Source organism: Struthio camelus, chromosome 1 (assembly GCF_040807025.1).
Source record: "Struthio camelus isolate bStrCam1 chromosome 1, bStrCam1.hap1, whole genome shotgun sequence".
NCBI classification, from domain to species: Eukaryota; Metazoa; Chordata; class Aves; order Struthioniformes; family Struthionidae; genus Struthio; species Struthio camelus.
The window spans coordinates 199381949-199409310 of NC_090942.1; the positions used below are offsets into that span (position 1 = coordinate 199381949).

General features: G+C 40.9%; 2 protein-coding genes and 2 non-coding genes across 7 annotated transcripts in view; 3 read left to right on the forward strand and 1 right to left on the reverse strand.

Annotated features, from left to right (window-relative positions):
• Nucleotides 1–2926: 2926 nt before the first annotated feature.
• TRNAN-GUU (transfer RNA asparagine (anticodon GUU)) lies at nt 2927–3000 on the forward strand. The gene has a single exon. It is a non-coding gene; the product is annotated as a tRNA-Asn (tRNA).
• Nucleotides 3001–3235: 235 nt separating this feature from the next.
• Nucleotides 3236–3308, forward strand: TRNAV-AAC (transfer RNA valine (anticodon AAC)). The gene has a single exon. It is a non-coding gene; the product is annotated as a tRNA-Val (tRNA).
• Nucleotides 3309–6444: 3136 nt separating this feature from the next.
• On the reverse strand, nt 6445–24164 carry USPL1 (ubiquitin specific peptidase like 1). Its single transcript, XM_068930119.1, has 9 exons — nt 23933–24164; nt 19492–19658; nt 18812–18940; nt 16956–17613; nt 14634–14720; nt 14095–14224; nt 12718–12843; nt 11932–12092; nt 6445–10727 (listed from the first exon to the last, which is right to left on the reverse strand). Exons 2-9 carry the CDS (start codon nt 19588–19590, stop codon nt 8818–8820), a joined length of 3300 nt encoding a protein of 1099 aa, XP_068786220.1. The 5' UTR covers nt 19591–19658; nt 23933–24164; the 3' UTR covers nt 6445–8817.
• A 127-nt stretch (nt 24165–24291) lies between these two features.
• Nucleotides 24292–27362, forward strand: part of HMGB1 (high mobility group box 1) — a 59644-nt gene continuing 56573 nt past the window's right edge. For 3 of the 4 annotated variants that reach the window (XM_068930122.1, XM_068930121.1, XM_068930125.1), the window contains exon 1: nt 24292–24371. The gene's annotated coding sequence lies outside the window, so the exon portion shown is untranslated. The remainder of the gene's footprint in view (nt 24372–27362) is intronic. The other variant, XM_068930123.1, reaches the window with a different exon arrangement.

A 27362-nucleotide genomic window follows, 5' to 3' on the forward strand; every position in this document is an offset into this window, starting at 1 on the left:
GCAACACAAGCCCCCAGGACTGACCGCTTAGCGTTAGCACAGCGCTTTGCAGACTTAAAGCACCACACAACCACCAAGTATACAGTGCATATACACATGCGCGTGTGACATCGTTTTGCTTCATCATCGCATCCTTTCCAAAATCTGACAAAAACCTGAAAGGAAATATGAACAGAGCAGGAAACACAAAGTGCGGGGGAAGCAAAAAGCAGTGCTGCAATTGTTTAAATGCTCCCTTCATTTCCCACCACCTCTGGACTGGGGAGTTGTGCTGTGGGTAGGTGGCGGTGGTGAAAAGCAGCCCTCAGGAGCTCTGCGGTGGGTCTGAAATGAACGGTACCAATCCCTCCATGGCAGGCGGACCCGGGAGCTGCAGCTAAATCCCAGCGCAGCCAAGCAAATGAAACCGTGGGAGCAGTCGGAGCGCCGCCTTGAGAAACCCTCCGTCTCCTTGAGGAGGCAGGAGGCCGCTCTTTGGGCATCTCCACATCTCCAGGTGGAGACCTGCCAAAGTCCCTTCCAGCGGGGACCACCCCGTGGCCGAGTGCCCCCGTGGTCACCGAGCGGGAAGAGGCCTCAGGAGGTCCGCAGTCTGCCTGTTACATTTCAGCAGGTTGAGTTTCAAGCATTTCTGTGACCCAGTGAGAGCGTTTCTATTTGAATCTCCTCCGCTAGGATGTCGGAAACCCCCCTCCCAACCTGGTCACATTGGCAGGTTTCATATTTTCCCTGTCATCACTGAGACTTGGAAAACTGAACCGAGTTCAGCACAGCCCTTTCGGAGGCCTTTTTGGAGAAGTCCTTGTGGTTTGTCAGGAAACTATTGATTATGGCTCTTGGAGAGCTGCTTTGCAATGAGTGGTAGAGCCACCTTGTGGGGATTTCATCCTCGTCATCCTTCCCTCCCTCGCCTCCGAGAAGCCGCTTGTCACAAGCCTTGCCAAAACGGAGCTGCATCGTTGCAATGGCTCCTCGCAGCCCAGCGCCCCAGTCATCTCCTCAAAGATGGCAATTAGATTACTTTGACGTGATTTGGTTTTGACAGCCTGTGTCGGCTGTCCGTATCACCTTATTATCTTTTACACGGCTGCAGATTGATTGTTTCGTAATTTATTTTATAATTTTTTTTAGAACTGAAGCCGCGTTTGCCTGGGCGAGAACTCCCTGGGTCTTCCCATCCGTTCCCCTTTAAGATGTTTTTGTTTGCCCTGACTCATTTTTAGGGGCTGTATCCACTTTCCTTTAATTTTTGCAAATAATGATTAAAGCACCAGACGTTGCTTCAGGCATCTTTAAATATGGTGGGATGAATTTTGACTTCTGTTCCCTAAGTCTCTGGTCACAATCAGTTCTTATTTATTAAAATTGTAGGAAAGAAAAGACATGGAATACTTTGGTCATTGGTTAAATAATAGGCGTAGGATAATTTTTATCTTCCTCTTGCTTTTACTGTATTCACATAGAACTTTCCCGTGCTGGCTTTTTTGTTTCTGAAGGAAGCGTTCAGGTTTCCACCTCCAGTTGTCCTGCCAATAGATACATTTTCTTCTGTTTGTCTACTCTTTCTCTGTTCCTTGATCCTACACAAAAAGCCACAGAAACAACAGAAAAGAATGAGAACGTTTATTTTTTTTTTTAATCTGAAGAATATGCAATGTCCAAACGTGGCATCTTGAGATCAAAAAAAAAAAAAAAAACAGAACAAAACAAGAAAGCACCTGTAGGAGAAGAAGCAGAAATACAAAGCTGAACTCTTCCAGGGCCCTGAGCGACGGAGAGGCGTTTCACGGCTTTGGTGACAATCGGGACCGCTGTGCCGCCAGGAGCCGCCGGCGCTGGGCGAAGGGGGCCGCGGCGGAGCAGCGCGCTCGAGCGCGATCTCTTCCCTCGGCGGCTTTTCCCAGCGGGTTTCGCATGAAGCCCTGTTTGTAATTTAAAGCAGCTGCAAAACAGTACGTCCAGGGAGCAGTGCTGGCGCCGCCAGAAGCACTTTCTGCCTGAATAACCTGGCTCTTGGCTGTGGCTGAGGTACCCCGTTAGCAGGTGAAAACCTAGAATTGCTGTAACTAAAGAGAAACGAAGAAAAGCAGTGCCGAGGGCGGCTCATGGTGCTCGGCGGATGCCCTGCTTCTCTCTGCGCGGCCCCCACGTGTCGCTTCGTGCCCCGGCGCAGCGCTACGGACATCGACTTTTTACAGTTTCAGAGTGCGAGTGATATCTCCGCGGGGCAGCGCTCACAGCCTGAGAGAAAAAAATATTTTTTAAACTTAAGCCAAACGTGGTTTTACAGCCAGCACTGTTGGTGGAAAGGCTCACAGCAACCGCGTCCAGCGGCGTGATTTAGACGAACTCGATTGCAAGTTGGTTGTATTCCTTCCTGCTAGCAGCACTTTTGTCCTGCAGCGCTTCTCCAGCCTTTATAGCAGAGGGCAGGCGCCCTGGCCCGACTGACCAGCGTGTACAGCTGTCGGCGGAATAAGAGGGGAAAAGGCGTCCAACTCGCTGCAGAGAGGGCACTGTTTAATCTAAATTCAATCTTTTATACGTAATCAATACCAGATCCCAGATCTCCCAGTCACTCTAAAGGGCAAATGGTGCCATTGTGAGGAAATGACACTTCCATTTATTCTGGATGCAGTTTCTTACTGCCGCGTTCAGCATCCTTGCAACGAACGTCTAGGCGCATGCCACTTCTCTCTGTTTCTCTTCCTTCCGCATTTTCTTTCCCCTGTCTTCACTCTCTGCCTGAGCCTTTTTAGTTCCTCTTTCTATTTTTTCTTCCGTGTGAAGATGGGTGTTATGGTGCTGACCGGGGCGCTCAGGGGCTTCCTCCTCTTCTCCCTTTTTTCGGGAACATCCGCGGGGCCGCGGCGGAGGGCGCCCGCCGCAGCCATCAGGGTGCCGCGGGGCCGCTCGCCCCCAGCGAGTCTCTGTGGCGCAATCGGTTAGCGCGTTCGGCTGTTAACCGAAAGGTTGGTGGTTCGAGCCCACCCAGGGACGAGCGGAGGACGCTTTTGGTCCGCCGCCTTTTTTTCGTCCCTCCTTTGGGAAATCGAGTGAGAGCAGGTTCCTTCTCGCCGGGCCGGTGAGCCGACCCGAACTGCCCTTTATGTCGGGGGCAGCCGCCTCCGCCCCGCTCTGCCGTCCCGGCCGCTCCTTGCAGCGGCCCCTCCGTCCCCCCGCTCATCGAGGGCGAGGGCCAAGGGCCGCTCCAGGAGCAAGACTTCCAGCGGGAGTTTCCGTAGTGTAGTGGTTATCACGTTCGCCTAACACGCGAAAGGTCCCCGGTTCGAAACCGGGCGGAAACACCAGTTTTCTTCTTCTTTTTTCCTTCCTTCTTGTCAGCGTCCACCCAGTTTTTCCACCTCTTCATTTAAAACCAGTCTGAATTTACACTGTGATGCCGGGAGCAGAACGAAGCTGAAGCCCAGAGCTCCGCGACGTCACTGCCACGAAAGGGCAGCAGTGCCCGTTGCTGCAGTGCGACTCCAAGGAAGCTGCTGCAGGGGAGTCGCTCGGAGGCAGGCCACCGCTTCTGCTCAGGTGCGTGTTGATACAGCACGCTACCTACGGAGCAAATACACTGTGCTCATGCACCCCAAGCACCACACATACACATGGATTGATTCAGAAATGTAACCAGATCTCTCAGGATCGCAAACAGCAAGGCTGCTTCTTACATCCAGGTTGCAGGTCCCATGGTTGTGCAATAGTCACTGCCATGGGGCTGAAAGACAGTATGATTGATGTATGGAATTCTTTCTCAGGTGATAACTATTTTTCAAAAATTGCAAGTACGCTGTCATACCATTGCAGTCACAGCTTTTCCTTGAATCAAAACTTGTAATCTCAGTTATAATCAGCTGTTGCTAATATAGGGTAGGATATTCCTAATAATTTTGCTGCTTGCCATTTTAAGCGTTAAGTGAACAGTATGACTACACACTATGTATGTACTCCACATCTTCATAATGTATATATGGAGCCACAACCTCTGTCCAGCCTTTCTTACAGAACGGTTTTGCACTTGAGCTAAGCAGGGGATTGGAAGCATATGGTTACAAGAAAGGAGCATGCTATACTGCAAGGACATGGCTAGTTGCTTTATTGTTAAGATTTAATTCATTCCATTACCTAAGCTTTCCCTTTAAAAATATAATCTCAGCCTGTCTGCTCGGACAGATAACCTAAAGGAGGAAAATGAGTCTGAATCGAAATGGCTTGAGTGTCACCAGGAAACTGGTAGCAAAATCTTTAAAACGATTCCACAACCAAATGACAGCGTTTTCACTGCTTGCACTTGAATGGCAGAAATTGTAGAAGAGGTTTGGCTAATTAGCCTAAGCACTGCTGAAGTTTTGATTGGAACTGAGGCCATGTGAGATAGTGGCAGTTAACACTCAAATTTCTGACGTCGAGGAATGAAGAACTGGAAAACCTCATCTTCCCAATGAAAAGCAAGGCTTGAAGGAGGGAAGAAAAAGAGAGAAATCATATGAAAAATGCCGGTTCCTTTGAAAATCCAAAAGCACAACTTAATTATTTCTCACAACTTCCCCCATTATTTGAACCTCTTACACTGCTACACCTATAGAAAAAGTAAGCCACTGAAAATATGACTACTGAAAAATAAAATGAAAATAAACGACACAAAATACCGGTAGACTTAGAGTTTGCAAGAACTGTAAAATACTGCTTAAAGAATCAAACACATATTTCATAAATACAAAAAATTATGGTTCACCTTCTCTCTTGTAAGCCAAAGAAATGGAATGCCCAGTCCACTAAGAGTAAGATAAAATAATTAGGTGTTTTGTCACTCTTCAGCTCTTCATATCTGCAAGTGGCACTGAAAATGTTTACAAGTGTCAGCCACCAGGACCAGAAGTTCGTTTTTCTAAACATGAAAGGTGAGCTTCTTCCCTGCCTCCTAGATGGGAACTTCTATGTCAGGTTTCACAGAATAGTGCCAACTCTTATAGTTCACAGGTATTCCACCATATTGCCTCTTTCCCCTATTTTTAAACTGAAAAATTGGAGCAGGATTAGAGCTATCTTAAACCCCACCTCGGGCATTATACAGTTCTCCTTTGATAGTGATTTAAACAAAAAATCAGCATGAACTCACATTCAGGGAGAAACCTCTTCTGAAGGTTTCTTCAACCTCCCCCCAGAAAACCTAAGTAAGGGGCATTTGAACCCTTAACATTCCACCATTAGTCTTCCAGTCTTGGCATTAAAAAAGGCCTTTGTGGCCTCGGATTGTAACTTGAGCCTGCCAGGACTGGCAAACTGAAGAGGTGAGTTTAGTTCACTGGCCCTCAAAACTGGGGAGCGAAGATCTACTTTTCTACACTGCTTTTCCATCATCTACTTCTCCCATGGCTCCACCATATTGTGCCGTGCAGCTTCAGTACCTCCCCTACAAATAATTAAACTGTGTTTGTGTAAAATGCAGAACGGGATACGCGGCGGTAAGGCTTGATTAGCTCTTCATCATCTGTTTAACCCGTGTCTGTCCCCTGTGCACGCTGCCACCTGTAGGTCTACACGTAGACTGTGAGCTCCTCCACTGCGAGGCTGAACCCTAGCCGACTCTGAAGCCCAGCTGAAGCCCAGCGCATGCTTGCGGAGCAGGGTACAGAACAATCTGCTCAGGAGGTTACCTGCTTTGCTCTTCAGAGCACAAAGTGGCTCATTAAGAGAACAGCAGCTATTTAGCTTTACAAAAGGAAGACAGAGAGGACACAATTGCTCTATATTAATACACGTCAGGAAGGGAATAATAAAGTCAAAAACCAAAGCCAGAAGAAGAATAAATGGCAATAACCAACCATGAGAAATAACAAGGTGGAAATTAGGTTCTAACCAGCAGCACAATGAATTTCTAGAGCAGTCTTTTGGGGGGGGGGGGGGAGGGATCTGCAAAAAAATCCATTTAGAGAACTCCCTGTCAGATGGGCTGGTTTCCTGCAGACAGCATGCGATGAGGAGGCTCCCTCTTTTTACTATACTCTTTAATAAAAAGTATTTTAATACATCATAAAGTAGTAAGATTGCAACCAGAGCACTCCTTCCACACAAAGCTGATTTGGACCTTAAAAGCTGTAAACCTGTAAGTGCCACAATTGTGCCCTTCCCAAATTATAAGACAAAATAGATTTTGTGATGCAAGCGGTGAAAAAAACATGTAAAATATAATCCCAAGTGCACAAAGCCATAGGACCTTTTAAAATTTGCCCTAAAGCATTGATAAACCTATAAAATGAAGTGACGATAGTAACTGCTCGCTAATCATATTTGCTTTGTGCCCACCTAACATATTTCTAATTGACAGAAAACTAATACGTTATATTCTCTTTACCACAAATAAAAGGCTGATCATCTAGTGTGCATTTTGAAATAGTCTCAAACAAAAAGTGCAGTAACCACCAAATTCCAAGCTGTTTCTTCAGTGGAGTTTTTATTCAATCTCAGCTGAATTCTCACTTGCAAAGAATCAGTGGGAGTAAAACAATTACGCTCAACCAATTAGCAAACAGATACATTCGCACACCATCATCTTTAATTAACAATTATTTCAGAACAAAGCATCAACAAGCTTGCCCCAGTAACATATGTAATTTCATATTCCCTTTAATCTCAAATGCTATTTAATTGCACTTGGAGATTTTATACATACGGGCACCCATACCATACCCCACACAGCTGCAGCCCAAGGACTCCTAACACGAGTTCGCGGGGGTGCTGGCCATTTTGACCATGGCGATTCCTGGTTCTGTCTAGGCACATGCACAGCAGCTGTGCCCCTACACCTTTCTCGGCTTTTAACCTTATCACACAGCTTACACCAGGACCCCCTCATTTGCAACAGCCTCCCCCTCCAATATCCCAGTAAAGTAGCATCTTCCCCACGTAGACCGACACATGCTGCATCTCACTAGCTCCATGCTTGCTGCTTCATTCCCTCTAGGGTTTGGGCCATGCCCTGAGCCAGCAGCGAGGGAGTTCCCACTTCTCAGCTCCAAGTAACTGCTACCCAGCTCATGCCAGACGGCATCTGCTCAGGAAGCGTCTCCCCTCAGCTTAGGGGAAACCTCCGCAACAAGCAGGAGCTAGCAGTACGTGGCTTTGAAGGGATTTACACATACAGAAACGACTGTTTTGGGAAGCTCTGCAGGAAAATCTTATTGCCCCCCTCAGGTCTTGCAGAGGCACCTATGTTAGTCACTGATAAGTTAAACTCTAGCTTTGGTCATCATTTTTCTTTTTTAATAAGGGGAATTCAGACAAACGTTTCTCCAGCAGTACACCAGGACTTTACATTCAAAACCCACTGATTTGTTTTTTTATTGTAACACATCAATTAAGACATTTAAAACAAAAGAGGAGCTCAAGTTCTTTAAAAAGTTATGTATCAAAAATGAAACCATTCATTCTCTGAAGTGCAAGACATGCCCACAATTGCAAGTTTAGCAAGGTAAGTTCAGTGTCACTAACAGTTTTTCAAACACTTTTTGAATCTGTGCAAGTTATCCAAGACCATCTATCTCTGTAGCCATGACCTGAAATAACAACTATGTTCCACTGCACCTGTTTAAGAGTATGACAGAAGGTTTTACATTTTGAATTTAGGATAAAAAATGCAGAATACCTCTAAAAATGGCTGAAACAGACTTGCTGATAAAATCCTTACTGTTTCCATGTACAAGAAAAATGTTTAGATGATCTAATATAGCACCTAATATTCTCAGCTCTGTGTATATGAATTCATGTAAGACTCACTATCAAACAAAACGAAAGCTATACACAAATCCAGAAACGCATGTACATTTTCCTCCCTTCTCCTTACACGCTGCTTTCTTGACATATTTCTCCATTACTTTCTTCCTACTGGCCTTGTTCATCCCTATCATTCTCTTTATATACAGACAGGATTACATAGCTTTATCCATGAAAAACTCCTAGTGGCAACAGTCATGGGTGCTAATGTACAGTTAACTTTAATGATGGAAACTTTTCTTTTAGTAGTGAATTTGCAGCAATGAATACACGAAAGTTACATTTGGTACGAACTCTCTCTTAATGCTGCAAACTCTGGGTCAAATCCTATTTATTTGACTTAACAGATTAGCTGGCTCAGAAGTATATTCTGCAAAATTGTATTTTCAGTTAACCTGGAATTAAAACCTCAGCATGTGTCATAACTTTCAATAGAAAAATTTCCACTTTATATCCCTTCTTCCTTGGAACCAAGGAGCACACAAACCAGGAAGAGCTTCTACACTGTATTCCTGAAGAGAGTAAAATGCCTAGCAGAAAACTATCCTTGATTTGTTAGTGTTGCAAATTATCTTTGTATCAACGGATGCAAACATCCCTGATTACAGACAGTATTTTCCTTTTTTTACGTTGGACAATAAGACTTCAGGAATTTGAAGATCCTGAAAAATATCAATGAGTACTTCTTAAATAGTACCACTTACACTAGCAAGGATACAGGAGTGGTTATTTTTCAAACTCAATAAAATATAGATGAGTTTTCCACATTAAAAGCAGCAAAAAATTAAGACTTACAGAAGCTTTTAATTAAAACTATCCTCACATTCTACAGCTAAAATAACTGGTTCACAGACAAAATGCATTAAAACCTTATTTGCCTGCTACAATGCAATTTTAAGAAAAAAATAGCTTTAAATGTAAATTGTTCAAGTTTAGCCAGTGTGCAAGTAAACTAGTTAGAAAATATAATTTAATAGTGCTTTGTTTCAAAATATACATAATATTGAAAAATACTAAAAATAAGAAACTGAATATTCACCAAGTTTCAAACAGAGTTTCATCAAAATGAGGTAAATCTATATCACCTGCTACTGAGCTTGGTGCTGAAATGGAAAATAGGTCTTCAAGGATATCTTCGCTTGTAGCGCTTTCAAAAGCAAGTTTTTTCACACTGGACTTGTTCATTGTATGAACTTCAGAATTACTCTCCTTTACAGGACTGTAGTAATTGTGGTCTTCACGTGGCACTGTTGCAAGTGACACGCTGGTCATCTCAGCAGGCACAGCTCGTGCAGCATTGCTGTCCCCCATTTCTAAATACATGCATTCATCTTCACCTTTTGGAACCTCTAAGGAAGCGACAGTTGACGTAGGGGACAGTAATTCTGCTAATATTTCATTATTAGCATCATGGCCAGTGCACATTGATATAGAACTTGCATCAATTTCAGATTCATTATCTGCAACATCAATCTGATACTGCAGTTCCCTTAAAAAAGTCTGTAGCAATTCACTATCATTATGAGATTCAAAATGTGACGGGGGGCTTCCATCTCCGTTCACAGGTCTTTCATGTTTCATTTGTTCCACGGCTAGCCTATCCAGTGAAGCTAACTTCTTCTTTTTAGCATTAAGTTTTTTTAGAAGTTTCTGGCGAAGTTTTTTTGTTTTATCAGTATCTGACTCTTTTACCTTCCCAGAATTACAGCTGGGTGAATTAAGCTGGACTACTTTACCTGAGGTACCCAATACACTTCTTGACTTTTTCCAGGTTGGACCTTCGTTAGCAATACGATTTGTTGTAGGAAGATGAAAGTCTTGAGAAAATCCTCTGAAATTTGACAAAGGATGAATATTTTTACCTTGGGGAACTGCTGATTTAGGGGTCTCAGTCATTTTGCTGGTACCTCTGCCTTGAAATCCATCAAAGTTACTTGCTCCCTTAATTGGCAACCGCACGTTACCTATTTTTTGCACTGCTGGAATTTGGTAATTTCTTTCATTTTTAAGACCTGAGGCACTTGAAGGCATAAAAGAAGTGTTTTTGCTTAATAATTTCTTTACCCAGCTTCCTACAAATCCTCTTTTTTGGTCTTTGTGTGAAGGCTGAAAAGGATTATTGGCAGCAGAAGAATTTGCAATCTGAGAATCAACTACGGTTTTGCTTGCATCTTTCAAGTCAGGTGATCTTTGTGTAATATGTTCTGCTGGTGACAAATTCTTGTTTAGCTGTAGTTCTGAATTTAAGCCAGTACCATTTTCTGTGTTAAATAAATTCACTTTGTCATCTGTCATTTGAGCGAGTGGTGAGTAAGATGGGTAAGGGTCTTGTTTTTTAGGCACAGGAGAAGTAATATTTGTTGGGTTTAACTCTTCTAGAGGTAAGCAAATGCTGCGATCTTCAGATAACGTGCATTTATTATTCACAGCTAGACTAGTTCCAGCAACCTCTCCTGTATGTGGAGTGTTAGGTGAACAAACTGATTCCTGCTGCTGCAGGGTGTCCATCTCAACAAGGTTATTTCCCACCATCTGTCCTTTCTCCAGTGATTCAGCTTCTGAGCCAACTTGAATTTCTACAAGCGTCAGAGTTATAACATCATCCTGTGCCAGATTTTCTAAACCATCATGAGCACTACTTTCATCTTCAGCTACCTGCTGTTGTGTCTTATCTGGAATTCTCACAGAATCCTCTCTGTGATGTTCTGCAAATATTTTGTCTACAGCATTTTCAAAACCACAATGCAACACTGTGGAATTTGATCGTACATTATTAAGAGGAAAATCTTCAATATTTTTACTCTGGAACTGTGAATTCAGTTCTTCTGGTACATGGGATGTTTTCTTTTCCCAGACGACAATAAAAATCCCTGAAGGAGGAACTTCAAATCTTTTGTGTCTCTTGCAGTACGGACCCTTTAAATCATCACATTCAAGCCAAGTTCCTGAAAAATAAACAGCAACCAACGTAGAGACTCAGAGACCTTTAAAAACTGAAATCACTATTCTCTGGCACTTGTCAAATTTTTATTAACCCATTCCCTTGACATGCAGAAAATAAAGTTTTTCCCCCTCCGTTCTTTATTGCATCAGAAGAAAACTAGGAAGCTTCCACACTAAAAACGTCACACACAAGCAGACTTTGCTGCAGTATTACTACAGATGTGAGCAAGTCAACCAGAAAAAAAAAGCTAATGCTTTTTGTCTGAGCTAATGATGCTGATATCTTGTCTGAAAATACCTGCACAGGTCTGAGGGAAGAATCACCTCTTAAGAATGTTTCTCAGTGGAACCTTTCATTGCCTGACTGACATGCACAAGAGTTTAAGGGAAACTGCTCCCTGAGTAATCTGCTCAATAATCTGCAAATATTTTTTTCATGATTTGTAAACTATTTTACAACTTGAAGAGCCTACAAAACAGATATACAGCATATATATACCACAGATCAAATGTTCCTGAATAGCTGCTTCCCAGCTGCTTTCTCTTCTTAGTTCTTCCTAAACTCTGGCTGTACAATTTAGGCAACTTTCATTTTGCTAGAACATTTGGTAGGACTGCATTTATTCCCTCTATGGAAGCATGAGAATCAGCATGTCAACTTTTCCTCTTCTCTCATTCTGGAGTTCCACTTGGATGAAGCTGTGCTGCTGAACCAACAGAACCTTCACACCATTAGTCATGTTTCTAATATTTAATTGTGCCTCCCAACCATCAGGTGAAGCAAAATTCAGAAACAAGGAGAAACTAAGCATCAGTGCTCCTAGTTCCCACACTCCTGTCCAAGAATGGTTGAATATTTGGCTTCAAAATAACCAACACAGTTCGTCCAATAGCTACGCTCAGCTTGTACTTATTTCCATTTTTACAAACTTATGAAAGGAAATGACTCTACCAAATAACTTTTCCCAGTGAGCACAGCACAGGACAGAACACTGCCAAACAAATCAGTTAAACTAAAATCAAATTTTCACCCAGAATAACAAAGTTCCTACAATTATTCACAAGATTTTAATATGAAGTTTAGAAAACAGAAAAAAAAACCCTTGTTATTATCTATCTATGGACAGTTGGGACTATTTCAGTAACCCATAAAATAGTATTTGATGTAGGCTCGTGCACTGTTATAATAGAATTTATGGTTCTTACCATCAGGATTCAAACACCAGGTTATGAAGTGTTTCTTGACTGATTGATACTGAACAACAGATGTTATTTGGTAGGAATGTCCTTCAAACTGAAATGAGTAATTCTTCAGGTCATTATGTGGCAAGCCTTCGACAAAATGGAACATTAATATTGCAGGCACTCTAATAAAGAAACAAAACAGTTTATTACAACAACATATCAGCATAAGTTCCTAATGAAGAATCACAAGCAAGGCACGTATGTCAAAGAGTAGGCCGTCCTGCCGTTACTGTTTTATCTCCACGCAAAACTTTTGAGTAGTGCTTACAGGAGAAGTGTAAAACCAAATGGAATGTCCAGTTGGGGTATTCGTGAGGAAAAAACAACACACAGGGGATTGGAGAGGGCAGGGAAGAGGTGAAAAAAACAGGACACAACTGTGTTATAACCAAACTAGAAAGGACAGTATTCCCAAGTCAAATCAATAAACATGATCAGCGAGCAGATTTATCCACCAACACCAGAGGTTGTGGAAAGGCTGTTATGGGATATCAGTAGTGTTTTTACTACCTGGCTCAAACAAATGTGCTATTCAGCATGTTAAACACTGTACTTTCTATGTTTCAGGTTAATTAAACATTATTTACAAGTTTCGGCATTTAAATCTAAAAAACTGAGTATCAGAGTTAAAAGTTTAGCATTTCTTTAAACACACAATAGTGTGTTTCTGCAAGTGCAACTATGTTCACTACAGGAAGCCTCAGTATTTTATCTATTTTATTTCCAGGTTCACATATTCCAACTTACTTTTCCAAAATCATCTGTCTTCTTTGAGATGTATCATTACAGTTATTACACGGACCAATATGAACAGCATTAAGCGGATGCCATTCAGGGATTATATTTGTGAATGTTGTTAATGTTTTCCTACATCTGGACACACAAAAAAAGAGTAAATTCAGTTGCTGACCAGAAAACAATAAAAATACTTATTTCACATCGGGGGAAAAAGTTACAAAAATGTTATGACTAAGCCAAATTCTATTCATAGTCATGGCATTTGCACGAACTCCAGTGTGACTGCATCAGATGCAAGTCAGCACTGAATACACTTCTGCCAAATAGTATCAGTCATCACTTGTTCTCAGCAGCATTATGGCCTTTAATTCCACATTATCTGCTCTTTCTGCCTGAACATCATCTCTCTCTTTCCTTTCCAAAATAGGATAGAGCTTCTACCAAGACCAGGGTAATTTACTAGCTAATATAGAATCTCAAGACAGAGTGAAGAAGCAGTAAAAAATTACATCAGAATGCAGAATACAAGGCCTTGTTTTCAAAAAACACTACATTGAGAGCAGAGCTTACACACATGAAAATACAAGATATGGAATATTAAAGTGAAACAATGTAGTTCATTCATTCTTCTGCCACAGAAGGCTCTTATATTATATTCAACCTAACCTAGATTTTTCAACTTACTGAAAAACATAGTACATAACAAGAGGCTCTTGAACACATCCTATTAAGCAGGACTACACATTAGCTGCATGTACAAAGGATAGAATTCATTGCATCTCATTCGCGGGTCTAGAAGTTTATTGTGTAAATATAAGACAGTGGAGAGAAACAGGGATTTTTAAAGTAAAATGAGCTGCCTTCTGAAGTTGCCTCTCTTTTTCTGCTGACTCTAAAAGGAGCTTAAATAAGTAGCTTGCACTTAGAGCTATGCAGAATTTGATCAGTTATCAAGAAACAACATCCCTGTAATACCATTGTAAAATAAATCAATTCTGCAAGCAAACCTCATACATTTATATTTCTGATTCTTTACAATCCAAATCAATATTGCAGGTATTCTTCAATAGCAAAAGTGTGCTGGGCATATATTCTATGAAACAACAGCAATCTGCATACTCTCAACAAAAAAATCAGCATGAGCACTGTTAAGGCTTCACAGTTGCCTATTATTTCTTTTTGAATTGCATTATTACATGATTTCCTAAGACATTACACAGCAATAAACCATTTGCAAATGCCAGCCTAAAAAGTGGATCACATAAAACATCACCAACAAGCTTAAACTGTACAAAACCTAGAGATCTGAAGAAAAAACATCTAAGTGCAGACTTAAAAAGGTAAGGTATCAGCTTTCAGACAAAAGCTACTTAAAGAAAATCTCACCGGTTCTGGTATTTGTAGCCACAACATAAACACTCAAACTTCCAAGAAAATGAATGCAGGAATAGTTTCTCAGCTTGGTGATCCTGTCGTAAAAGTAGAGGGAGTGCAAACACCGGACTTTCCTTCTCACCTTCAAAGAAGGGGGAGGGAGGGGAAAAACAGTCACTGAATATTTGAAATCAGCCTTTAGTACTTTGAAAGGCAAGAGGATAAGTTTATTGCTACTGATTCTCATTCTAGGTATCCTTTCAAGGTTGTATTTCTCATCCCAGAGCAAAGGGACAGATCTGTGTTATTAGGTTGCTATCACTGACCATTTCATGACGATTGCGTAGTTACCAAGACAAGAATACACTCTCTAAACTTCAAAAATAGTTAAGGGACAAAAAAACTGACCACATGGTAAATGATGTGTAAAATGTATTTGCAAGCTGTCTTGTATGCACATATCCATACATATTTTTATATGCTGACAATCTGCAAGGCTTCACATGTAGTTTCCTGAAAATAAATACTAAGATTCTGCAATAATTACTCACCCAATTTACACCTAAGCAGAGGCTGAAGATGTGCAAAAATTCCGTTTCTGATTTCATTGAGATATGATTCTGCTTTTGGAAGAACATCTACAGAAAAAAACCACATGCTTTTTCATTTATGTGTAACACTCCCTCGCTCCACGTTCACCTAAAATGCATTCATTGTCTGCAAACAGATGCCTTTCATATTAACAGTCACTTCCCTATAACTGTTGGCAAAATAGCCAATGCTTAGTATTAACTGATTTACAGAAATTATACACATTTTACTGTACTCTAATAACCAGAAATTACTGAACCTGGCTTAAATTATGGTTAAGACTGTGTACTATTAACTGGATAATAAAGATATTTAAGGATAAGGTAACCAGATATTATAAACCCCGGAGATTCGGAGTTTAAGAGTAGATTTAAAAACCCAAATTTTAAGATCAAACAGGCAAAAACTTGCTTAAACGCTTTGTAATGATATCTCACAATTAGTAATAAAACATTTTAATGTGTTGTCCCAGATTAAATATTAAATTCTTAAGTCAGCATTTAAAAATATCAAAAATAATTCTGTTAAATAGCTTACATTATATAACTCCGTATCTTAATTTTACAACAGTTACATCGCTTATACACAGATTCTTCAAGCTCGAGAAAGAACATAATTTCTACTACATAGTCATGATCATAACCTCCACAAATTAAAGGAAGAATTTAGCATAGCTGTGAAAACTATTTCTTACTTATAATATTTATGCTTATAGGAAAAAAATTAAAAAAAAAAGCTTCTGTAGCTCTATTGCTTCTGATTGTTTTTAAAAACAAGCAAAAGTGAAAGATATTGAAAAATCAGATAGCAGGGCAAAATAAACACTACACCTATTCTCCGTAACAACATTGTTCATCCCATTTCCTTTTCCACTGTTGCCTACATAAACTGATTTGTTTTGCAGCGATACTTGGAAATGGAAAGGTTTAAGTCATTTCAAGCAATGCTGCATTACAACACCCTTCCTAAGGAAAGCAAGCTAACATCCCCACTAAGGGCTCTTCTATACCAGTACTTCTTTGCAAACAGCAGTAGCACAGCAGAGGGGAAAATACCATGTAAGATTAACAGGTACTGTGATGGTAGAGGCCTTCCAGGCAATATTTGAAAACTTAAAAATAAGGAGCCCAAATTTCTGGCTAGAACTACCGCATACGAGGTTTTTCAGAACCTCTTTAGATTTTTTTCCCCTCTTTAAAAATATTATGGTTTCTCTGTCACAAAATCTATTAAACCATTTTTCATGCACCCACTGTTTTTTCTAGGGAAGATATGATATTAAGTTACCTAATAATGTTATGGTACCATAGCCTATATACTCCCACGCTCACTTTTCCTAGGAGGTCCACTGAAAAAAGGCTTCATGAAAGGTACTGGCTAGTCAAGCGATCTGCATTAATTCTCTAAAGGAACATCTTTTACAAGTTCAGACTTATGACTCCAGTGGGTCACTTCAAAAGAGCTAGGGAAAAATACATCTTAGTAGTTTAAGAGTCTTAAACCGAACCCAGACTACACAAAAAGATCAAAGCCCATACTAACAGCTTATAGTGACACATCTTCTAACTCCGGCTGTACAGGCTGAAAGGTTGCCTCCAGCTGCTCATCACTGCCCCAGTGCTTGGAGACGACTGCCCTCCAGTCTGCCAAGCCTCTCATGTGGAATGTTCCTAACCCATTCCAGACAGTAGCAACCAAGTTAACAGATCTGACTGATTTTGACTGAAACAGGTTAGGAAGCACTACCATCCGCAGCGCAGCTTGGGGATCTCAGGGGAAGCATTTCTTCAATCAGCACAGCTGGAGCCAGGAAAAGAATGTATTTTCCCAGCTTTTCTATTTCTGGTGTGACAGGGGAACTGTGCATTTATACAGGGATATAAACCACATCAGGAAAGATGCTAAGATTTAAGATTAAAATGAGAACAGCCCTGTAATACATTAACTAACACACAGGAAGGAAACAAAGTCAGGTTCAACTACATGATCAATTCACAACTTACCTACCTGGTATGTAACAAAAAATTTCAAGAGATACTTAATATTTGATCTCTGCTTTCGAAGTGTGCATATTTTCCCTGAGAGAAATATTTTCAGTGGTTACTGAGAATCTGCTAGACAAGGAATACTGCTCTGGAAATTCATGGAAATGAGTTGTAACTCATTCTTTAGTGATCTTGAAATAAAAGGGAAGCAGACTTCAGTACACTGTACCGAATTCCACATATTTGTAGCAGATACATCACGTTGAATATAAAGAAACAGTAGCTAAACTTACTCACCTTTTACCTTACTACTTTTACAGGTATTTAGAAGTGCAGTTGCTTGATCGTATTTTGTAAGGAGTCTCTGGAGTAAACATTTTTCTTCAGTGTATTCTTCTGTTAGAGCACACTTTAATGTTTCTAAGTGTACCAAAGCTGACAAAATACAATCTAACCAACAAAGAGCATACGTGTTCCTCCACTGAAGACGTAAATCTGTGTTATTAGTGGAAACTTTATCATCTTTGAGCAAAATGTCAGATGCTTTTGAGCAAAGTTCAGAATTCGGTGAGAGCTGTGTTCCGGCTGAAGAAGTCTTCGAAGCACTTTCTTGATAACTGCTGGTGCTGCTGGTTGCTTCAATATCCACCTTCTGCAGGAGGGACTCTGCTTTGCTGCTAGTGCTTTGCTGGTCATTCTGTAATTCATCAGGTAGGCTTGGCCTGGGAGTATATAAACCATTCTCACAGTATTTGACAGCAGGATTTGCATTTATAGTCTGCTCAACATTTATCCCATTATTAGTCCTTGCCTGTTTTGGATATGAGTCAATGGGAGAAGAGTCACTAATATCACACAATTTCCTTTTCTTATCAGTATATGGAATTTGATGTTTTTCTGAATCAGCAGAAATAATTATGCTGTTTAATGGTTTATATCCAAGTGGGTAGATACACTAAAGGAAAGAAAGACAGTTATAATGAAATCTACAAAGCAATTTCAGGTAAACAGTAGCTAAAAAATACAAACTATACTGTAAAGTAGAACGGAGAACTTCTGTTAAGTGGTACTTCATGAAATGGATATATAAATTCCACATATATGACAAGAAGGACATTTTATCCAACCACTGTCTCACAAGCAATGGTGAAAAAAATGTATCAAAAGTGATAACCAACATTGCTTTTCCAGTAAAAGCCTGACTGCCCACTTCCAATCCCTGAAAGATGTCCTCATCTTGCTAAGGAAACTCCTCTTCTCTCATTCTGCTATAGCCATTCCTTTAGGGTATGGATTTGGCATTAACAAATCTTTTGTCTGAGACCTCCAAAGCTGGTAGGCTATCTTTCAGGCTAGCCTGATGCTTCAGACCAGGTGTCGGAGGGGTCTTATACATAAGAACGTTCTGTAACCAGGAGAATACAATCCACTCCACTATTCCCCTCCTCGAAACCCGTACAATGATTATTGTAAAGGCTGGGGGGGAGGGAGGAGAAGGGATCGTGAGGGCAACTTACAGACATGTATCTGTATGTGCACTCACATATCTATATTCGCACTCTGTTAATTTAAAGGTACCAGGCCATGAGATTGCTATACTCTGCCCCCACACACGTGGTGGAGCGCAGGAAAGGAAATGGAGAAGAAGCAAAAGTCATCACTAACTATTAAGTAGCCCAGAAATCCAGCTAAGGTTGAAGTTAAAATGGAAAAACTTTGAAAACACTGCAGTTATAATTGCAAACCTATTTGTATTACTGAGAAAGGACGAGAGAAAGGAAAAACAAAAAATAAAGAAAGAAGAATGGGAAACCAAAGTCTGCATTGATACAATACGGGTTACGTGGATCACCAAATTTTAGCTTGTAATCCGATTCATATACAGATTTACTCTCCCTTGTTATGTAAGCCAAATTCCCCTTTTTTATTTTTCAAACTTTTCTTTTGGTTAGCTATCTATGCATAAACACTGTGCGTATAGAGGTTAGCCGTGTTTTTGTCTAAATACAGCCAGATACCGTCTTGCAGGTCAACTCAAAGGAGTCCTACTCCAAGCCAGCTTACCACCAATGAACTCTTGAACTTAAAGAGGTGTAACTTTTGAAGACAAAGGCCTCTACACAGCCCAAGAAAACTGTTAATTAGAATAATACCTGAGGATTTTCACAAAGAAAAATGGACTCTTGAAAATTAATGCGGTAAGTCCGTAAAGCTTGTCTCTGGCCCTTCTCTTTGCAGACTGGGCAATGCTCATGTGTAGTTACTTCTACAGGACTACAGTTCTAAAAACAACCCAAAAAACAAGCGGCGTTAGCTTACGCATTTTATATATTATCCCAACAACAAAACATACATAGCAAGGCAGAAAAGGAAAGTATAACTTATAAATATATATCTGATACAGTATAAAAAAGTAAATTAGATTAGGTTTTGATTATAGCTATAAAATATATATTCATACAATAGAATGTTCTAAATGAATCTATATTTTGCTATAAATATTCAAATATTTAATAAAGTATCTGTAACAACACAATTACATAACATCTCATTTTGTTTGCACTAAACCAAAGGATATTTATTGCCAGAGAACACAAACTCAGATCTCCAAAGACAAACAAGTTTTCACAGGAAAGCTAACAGTTTTAAAAATAGCACCAGTAAAAAAAAATCATAGACACAGATGTACTTAGAACAATCTTTCGCCATTGTTATAGATTTCCGTGGAAAAATAATTTTGAGACTTTTTTTGGAAAATTAAGACCAATTAAAAATCTCTCAAAGCAGAGAAAAATATGAACTTTGCACACATGTAAAACAAGTTTCAACTGACTTTTCCCAAATACCCCACCATGTGGAGTGTCGATATCCCTATACCAGTCCCTTGTCCAATCACTTGCAAACCATTTGTAGTCTTCTGGGCATCCATCATTCTGAGCCACTGGCTAATTTATGTCACTTGTAACAATGTCAAGACCACTAAGGAATTTTCAAAGAACCCTGAAAAATAAGAAGTGAATACAACAATTAAAGAAAAAAATTGATTAAATTTTGAATTAAAATATACCAACAGTAATGCAATCTGTATTTTCTGCAAGAGTGAATTGAGATGCATACTTTCTTGACTGAACGCGCTTATTTTCTGGTGCAGACTACAAACTCAGAACTTTCAGTCACTTTTGGCCAGATTTAGCAGCTTCAGACCTTGAATTTGCAAATCTATGCATTCTTTACACTCCACAAGGTCTCATTTATTTTCCAAGCGCACTATACTTTGCAGAAACAGAGATGTCTTGCCCGTGCACCTTAACTTACTACATCTAACCCTCAGTCAGAAAGATTCTGACATGTTTTCTTTAAAAACGGCTACAGTAAGATCCCGCAGTTACACCTTAGTTGGTGAAGAACACTAAAGATCTAACCGCTGTAGCTTTCAGAACAGTGAATTTTGTACATTAACTATAAAAAGCTTATCCTGCAAATGGAACAATTTCTAACTACAGAAAGGCGTCCTGCTGCTAGTGTCACTACATGGAAACTTCTCATCTAGTCATTTTAACAATGCTATGGACTTCTTAGCAAACTAAAGCTCTTCCACAGTATTACTGCAACATAAATCTATTCCATATGTTGCTAATGATACTGCATATTCCATTTCATATGATTTGTCAAATTCTGGGCCAAATTCTGCCTTCTGATTCACACACATTGTTGCGCACTTACGTAACAGAGGCATATACACGCGCACACACATCTATGTAGAAAGTCTCCAGTACAGACTACATACACATCAGAAGACAGGTTCTTAAGCCCATATAACTCCATCCCTTCACTGGCTCTGAAGCTAACTATATCTTGAATGAGTCAGAAGAACACAGAAGTTTAGAACATTATGGACCCAAATCTATACTCGCTAACTTCAAATGGAGCTAACCAGAATAAATATGCACTCCTTCAAGATTTAGGGGAAGTCAAGGTAGGTGAAATATAATAAAGCTGCAAAGTCATCAAAGTCATCAAGCAGCAAAGTCATCAAAGTTAATATCTTTCCTTAAGTCAATAGTCTCTTTTCCAACGCTTCCACTGAACGAGAACCTCTCCCACAGCACAATGCTCCGCAACTCCTACGCTATAGCACTAACTCAGATTAGAAGACAATTCCTTTTGAATCAAGAACTCAGTTTCCCAAGGCATTTTTGGGAGCCCTGCACAAATACCCGTTCAACCTAACTCATTTACAGTACTAAGCAAAAAGAGACGCTACAGAACTGGACAGACGTTAAAAATGGGCAGAGTATCAATAAAAAAGTGCAGTAGCAAACTGTAATAACTCATCATTCCATATCGATCCCCAAAGACAACTTAAGTTGATGACATATCCTGCTGATACTTTTAACACGTATAGCAGCCCTTTTCAGAAAAAGCAGGCTGCAGGATGAACAGGTAGTATATCGGGACTTTAAAACTAATGGTTATAATGGAAGGTAAGAACAAAAGTATCAACCGGTATGTGCCTCCTTAGAGAGCATATTTAGCTTTTAGAGTATAGTTGGAAGATGTACAAGAAACAACATGGTCCTAGGCTCACTGAAGGTAAAAAACGAAAGAATTAGCTTGAAGTGTGTAATTCTACTGGACTATGAAGGAAAGCCAAGCTCTCCAATTCTTCACATTGCGTCAACCATACTATCACAGCGTATCAACTCTGTTATCCCATATTTAATCTAGTTCAGATGTTGATTTTTTTTTAATATAACATTAGTTTAGCAAATATTGACCACTTTAAAATACAGAATGACGTTGTTCTCCATGCTCTAGCTAATAAGATCTTTCTAACTTGTTCAGGGAACTTTTAGGCACTTCCTTGGCCTGGACCTCATCTCTCCAGAGTAAATACAGTCACGTGATCTATGTATTTAAGTTATTTCTCACTGTAAAAACATAAATTCTCTGCCTGTATTTAAATGTGTTAGTAACACTAACAACCTACAAGTTATTTCTTTTTAAGTATTTCTTGATTTTATAAAGAATGATATCTATTGCTCTGCAAGTGCTTACTCTGTCACTCCTCTCAAAAGAAAGGCAGGTATTTTTCTGCCCATGTTCCCTATCTGATAGTTCTGCTCTTCTGTTTAAGCTTAAATAGCGTTTTGAGATGTATAATGCCTCCTCAACTATAACCCCCCAACAGGAGTATTGTAAATGGTGTGGGCTTCAACATTATCACAATAAATACTTTTTTGAATCTTTATTACATTCTTAATCAACTTTTTATTTCAAAGACATATAAAGAACCAGTTAATAAAACAGGCCTGCCAGTACTAGATATACCGAGTGGTACTAGGCGACCTATCGGTACATTTCAGTATGTGTAAAATTACAGTAAACTATTTGTAGTATTTGCACAACATATAAGAACTAAGAACAATTGCCAAGAAAAACAGATAACTAAAAGACTGCTTTACAAACTACTGAAGCGACCCATTGCAGCAGCATGTAACATCAGCATTACATATCAGAAAATAAATAGGAATATGCTTTCAAGCTTACTGTGCTATGTTTTAAAACATTTATTCTACTTTCCCTTATGCTGGACACTTGCAAAGTATAATGCAAAATATGCTACTGACTAGGTATAATTACTAGGCTAAAGTTAAGGTTCCTCAGGTAACTGATGATCCAATAGGTCACTGCTATGTAATAGGAAGGTCTCGCATCTCTCTTCTCCTCTTTCTCATTCCATCACCAACCCAACAGTTCACATCTTTGTCAGACTTTCCATAAGCTAGCTGAACTCATAAAACAGCAGAAAACTTAAGACTTGAGTGAGTTAAGCTGGTTTATGAAAAGGTCTGATGAGCTGCAGAGATAACGACACAGAAGACAGAAAGCAGGGAAGAGGTGGAGAATTTATATGGCAAGCAGGCTTTTGATAACAGTGAGGTGTACCTTGTGACACAAGTAACAGTTTCAGTATCTTGTGAAATAAGGTCAGTTAGGAACTCCAGTAAGCAGGTTACAGAACAGTGATTACATTACAGTGAACATCTCTTCTAAGCCTAAACTTCTTGCAAATCCTATGCCTTCTCTCCTTCAAAGGGAAATTGAAAAGGAAGGGTGAAAAAAGTTTGAAAAGAAAGTCACACACGTTTACATTGACCACGTTACTAGGTATGTGTGTATTCCTTACGCAAAACAGTCTTTTTTTTATAATCTCCAGCTGTAACTATTAATATTCAAATCACAGAGCATGAAAAAATTACAGCTTTGGCCAAAAAAATGTATTCCAGTAAGTGTGACATTAAAGAGACACTGCTGATGTCATTTGGTAACTGTACCTACGTCACAGGCCATACATGCTAGGCAGAACTACAATTCCATCCTCCTGTGGTGGGCGGCAAATGCAAGATTCTTTCCTGCAAAGAGCCTAACCCAGACTAAGGCAAACGAAGCTGAAATACACGAAGTTGTGAAATAAACTAATTTGCAGTATGATTACTAAGTTGTTCTAAAAGCTTCTTCTATAGTCAAGCTTATCTTAAATGTCCTAGTACACTACATGCTTTGATGCAGGTACTGGAATGTACAGGCACTAAGCATCTTGCCAATGATGCCTTTTAGCGCTTTTACAAGAAGTAAGTTAGTATGGAAAAAATATAGCTTAAACTAGTATTTGTTATCCCTACAGCTAACACATGCACGATTTCAGAAACAGACTCAGGCAGTGGAAGTGAAGGGCACATGGACACGGCTCCAGCTAACTGGCTGACACTGTTCTGGTTGCTGCCCTTCCTTCAACACCAAGTAGTGCTCAAATGCTTCAAAAGAAACCTATGGCAAAACAGCCTCCTTAGTTTTTTTTCCCCACATCCAGAGTGATCCATTCACTAGGGAAAGACTGTAGAAGAAAAAAATACATGTAGTTAATCATTTGAACGTCAGAAAACCGTGCAAGGGAAATATAAACACGTGCTAGTACATCACCACGTACATCTGTTGTTAAATGTTAGCTATTAAAGTTAGCTAACGCTAACTGACTAGAAAGAACAGGACCTCAGAAACACAGACGTTGACAAGAAATACTAAGTCGGCATTCAGAAATATAAGACAGTCATTTTAACGCAACCTAGGGAACAGGCACCCCCGAGTAACGAGGCAAAGGCCTGAACACTGCTCCCAGCAAAACGAGCGCGCCAGGCGCCCAGGCCCTGCTCCTTCCCGCAGCAGCGGCGCGGCCCCGGAGGGGGCGCGGAGCGCCCAAGGCCACCGCTCACCTGCTGGCGGCTCCGCGCCGGCCCCCGCAGCTCCGCTCCGCGCCGCGCCTTGTCTCGTCTCCCCGCGCCGCCGCCGCTCTCGGCTCCCGGCCCTCGGCGTCGCGCTCCGGCGGCCTCGGCGGCGCCCCGCGAACCGCACGCGCGGCCTCCCCGCGCCGCGCCCGTTACTGGCCGCCCGTTACTCGGCGGCCGTTACTGCCCGGCAGCCCCACGCGCCCGCGCGCGAGCGAGCGAGGCGGTTAAACGCCGCCGCGAGGCCAACGGCCGGCAGCGCCGAGCCTGGCGCACGCCGCCGCCGCGCAGCTTCCGGCGCGCGCGCCCCCGCCGCCATGCCGGCCCCGCCCCGCTCCGCTCCCGGCAGCCAACGGCCGCGGAGCCGCCGCCAGCCGGCGGGTGAGGGCCTGCGCGGTGGCCGGCGCTGGGGCGAGGAGCGGCGGAGGTATTTCCTCTCCTCCCTCCTCCTTTTTTCCTTCCTCCTCGGGGCGGAGCGAGGGGAGGGGAGCGGCGGGCCGGGCCGGGCCGGGCCGGGCCGCCCGCCCCGTGTGGGCTGGCCCCGGGAGGAGGGCGCGGCGCGGCCCTACCTGCGTCCTCCCCCCGCCGCCTCCCCCCTTCCGTGCCTCCCCGCGGGCGCTGGCGCAGGAGGCCCGGCACCCGCCGCCTCAGCGGGCCCGGCCTCGCCGCCGCAGCCCGGCCCGTCCCAGCTCCCTCCCGGCTGGAGGCGTCGGCGCTGGCCGACGGGTGTTTTTTTTTTTTTTTAAAATAAAAAGAGCCTGTCCGATTAGGTAGCTTAGAATGTTTCTCGCGGTCGTTTTTGGAGGTTTCGTTCAGGACTGTCAGTTTCCAGGAGCGTTTCTGCGCTGGCAGTATCAAGCTGAAATAGCTTAAGCATTTGATGCAAGTTCTGAAATCCATATCGGCCCCTCTTCCTCCAGCGTGAACTGCAAGGAGCTGGATAGCAGCCGCGTTTAGGTCAACGCTCTGCTTCGGCAACGCTGAGAAGTCTGTTAGCGCGGCCCTAGCCAGGCTGCTCCCGGGGCTGAAGAATGGGATGACTCAGGAAATTGTTCTAGCGATGGCATGAGAAATGTCTTGTATTTTATCTGTCTCCGGTTTGCTGGTGCCTTCCTCTTCATTTGATTTTAAAAAGTGTTTAGCTTTGTATGTTTGGAATTGTGAAATAATTTGCTATGTAATGGTTCTGTTGAGATCCATTTTTGTTTTCCTTTTTTGCTGTAGTTACTCTTCCTTTGATTCCTTTGGCAATATTTTGAAATTAGAATTAATGTTTTGGGATATTTTCCTCTGTTGGAGGAAGAAGTTTTCCTGGCTGGTGAAAGATTGCAATGAAATTCAGTGGTAATTTTGTGAGGGGTGGTTCTTTATTTGGTCTTGGGGTTTGATTCATTAGTGCTTTTATTGTGGAGCAGGTACTTTTTCTGTGTGCTCCCATCAGAAACGTAAAGCACTTTGAGGTATGTTGAATAGGACAGGGAAATGAGTGTCTCTACAGCTGTTGAGGTTGGCCTTTCTACATACATAGCACATTAAATAGAGTATGTGTATTTCAAGTCTTTTTCAACTGATGAAGGTGACTGTTAAAACTGGTAGAGTAATGCAATACATTGAACAATGTTAAGTAGTTTCAGTGGATAGTGGTACTTGTATAATGATTTGCCTCATGGCATTCTAGGTTTCTTTAGTCCTAGTAATATGTTCTTATGTTTAAATTACAGGGCTTGAATGTGTGAAAATTAATGTATGCTCTGTATCTTAATTTCAGTAATAATTTTTTAACTTATGTTAATTATAGTTTAAACTTTTGCTTTTCCCAGGGGTGACTAGAGTCTATTGTTTTGTTTTGAACTTCCATCAAACATATGCTTTTGTTTTAAGTGTACACTGCCTATCAGATGATGTGGTAAGAGTTGTTTGCCTGTGTGAGTTTGTATGTGATCCTGCATGACTAAAGTAGACTTTTTCCTTATTAGTGTGAGCTGGCTTTGGAAAAGCTCCAATATAGATTTCAGTTCTCGTATCAGTTGGACCTCATGCCCTGAAGCTGTTAAGATTTTAAAGCTGACCATTCTCTGTTTTATCTTTTTTCCCCAACTTCTGGGGTAAATTGATTTATTTACCAGGTATTTTTTAAATGCTGTGTAGCGCCACAGAGTCATTTACTGGTGTTTCTTGTTTGTTCCCCTTGACATTCAGGTTGAATAAAGGAAAGACCTTTCTTGGGCCAAAGAAAGGTTACAGATCTGAGCCTTTCCATATAAAGAGAGAATGTCTCATGTGTGTGCATATTCATAGAGATCTGAGGAAAGGGGTTTACATTTTAGCAAAGAAAAGAAACTAAGTATTTTAACTCACAAAACAGTAGAACTTCATTTAACCTGAACAAAATGATCCTAAAGTAATAGCTTCTATGTAATCAAACTCGAGAGTCACCAGGATTTGGTTTAAGCTTTCCAGATGTGGACTGGTAACAATTTTGGAAACTAGTGAGAGTTGCTATTTATTTAAATGTTATTGTCTCTGACATGTTGTGTCAATTCAATGAAATTAGCTAACCATATATGTGCACATGGCTTATGGCTGGTCTTAATTTAACTTGCATTTTTATTTGTTTTTTTTTTTTTTAAATTAGCTTTAGTTAACACAGGAAGAGCAAAAAGGTGTTCTGATAGGATTTTCGAAACTGCTTTGATTCAGGCAATTGTACTACATATCTGATTTAACTGTCTGAATTGAAGTCTGTTGTTGTGTTCTGTTTTCAAATATTTGTACACTTCATAATTACATCCATGGTAAAGATTTTAAAACAATTTAAGTATTAATTTGTTTTCATGCATTATTACACTTCTAGAACATGTATCTGGAATGGATACTTTCCATGACTGAAGTCTTTTGGCATGTGAATTGAACATGTAGCATAACTGGCAAAAAAAAAAAAAAAAAAAGAAACTCTCTCTTTTGTGGGAGAAGAGGAGTAGGTTTCTCAGATATGAGGGGGAAGACTACCATATGAGGGGGAAAATTACTCTATAGAGACTTTTTTTTTTTAAATACAAGGAGAACTCTAAAATGAATGTAGTTTAAGACTCAGTATATATTTTATTTTCAAAGAGTAACATATCTATATCAGGAATCATTACCTGGAAAATAATTATGAAAGTTGGGGAAATAATATTTTAGGGATGTAGTTAAGAGATTATACTCAGGCTGAGAACATATGCTATTCACGTGTGTCTTCTAGAAATGTTTTTGCATGCAAATTATGTACCCGTTGGCAGCTGACTCCTAACCAGATTGTCACTGTGTGATGGTCCCTGGGAAGCTGAGTAGGGAGTGGGAGGTACCAACTGAACTCTGAAGGTTTCATTTCTCAGGGTTTATGTTTGCTTAGTTTTGCTTTTCTTTTTTTAAAAAG

Bases quoted from the DNA above. Each gene is read 5' to 3' on its own strand.
- USPL1 (XM_068930119.1), bottom strand. From the start codon at position 19,590: ATGATGGATGCCCAGAAGACTACAAATGGTTTGCAAGTGATTGGACAA. The intron at 18,941-19,491 runs GTCAGTTGAAAC...GGTTGTTTTTAG, and splicing joins TGGTGGGGTATTTGGGAAAA to AACTGTAGTCCTGTAGAAGT. The intron at 14,721-16,955 runs GTGAGTAAGTTT...TTTTTTCTGTAG, and splicing joins TAAAAGTAGTAAGGTAAAAG to ATGTTCTTCCAAAAGCAGAA.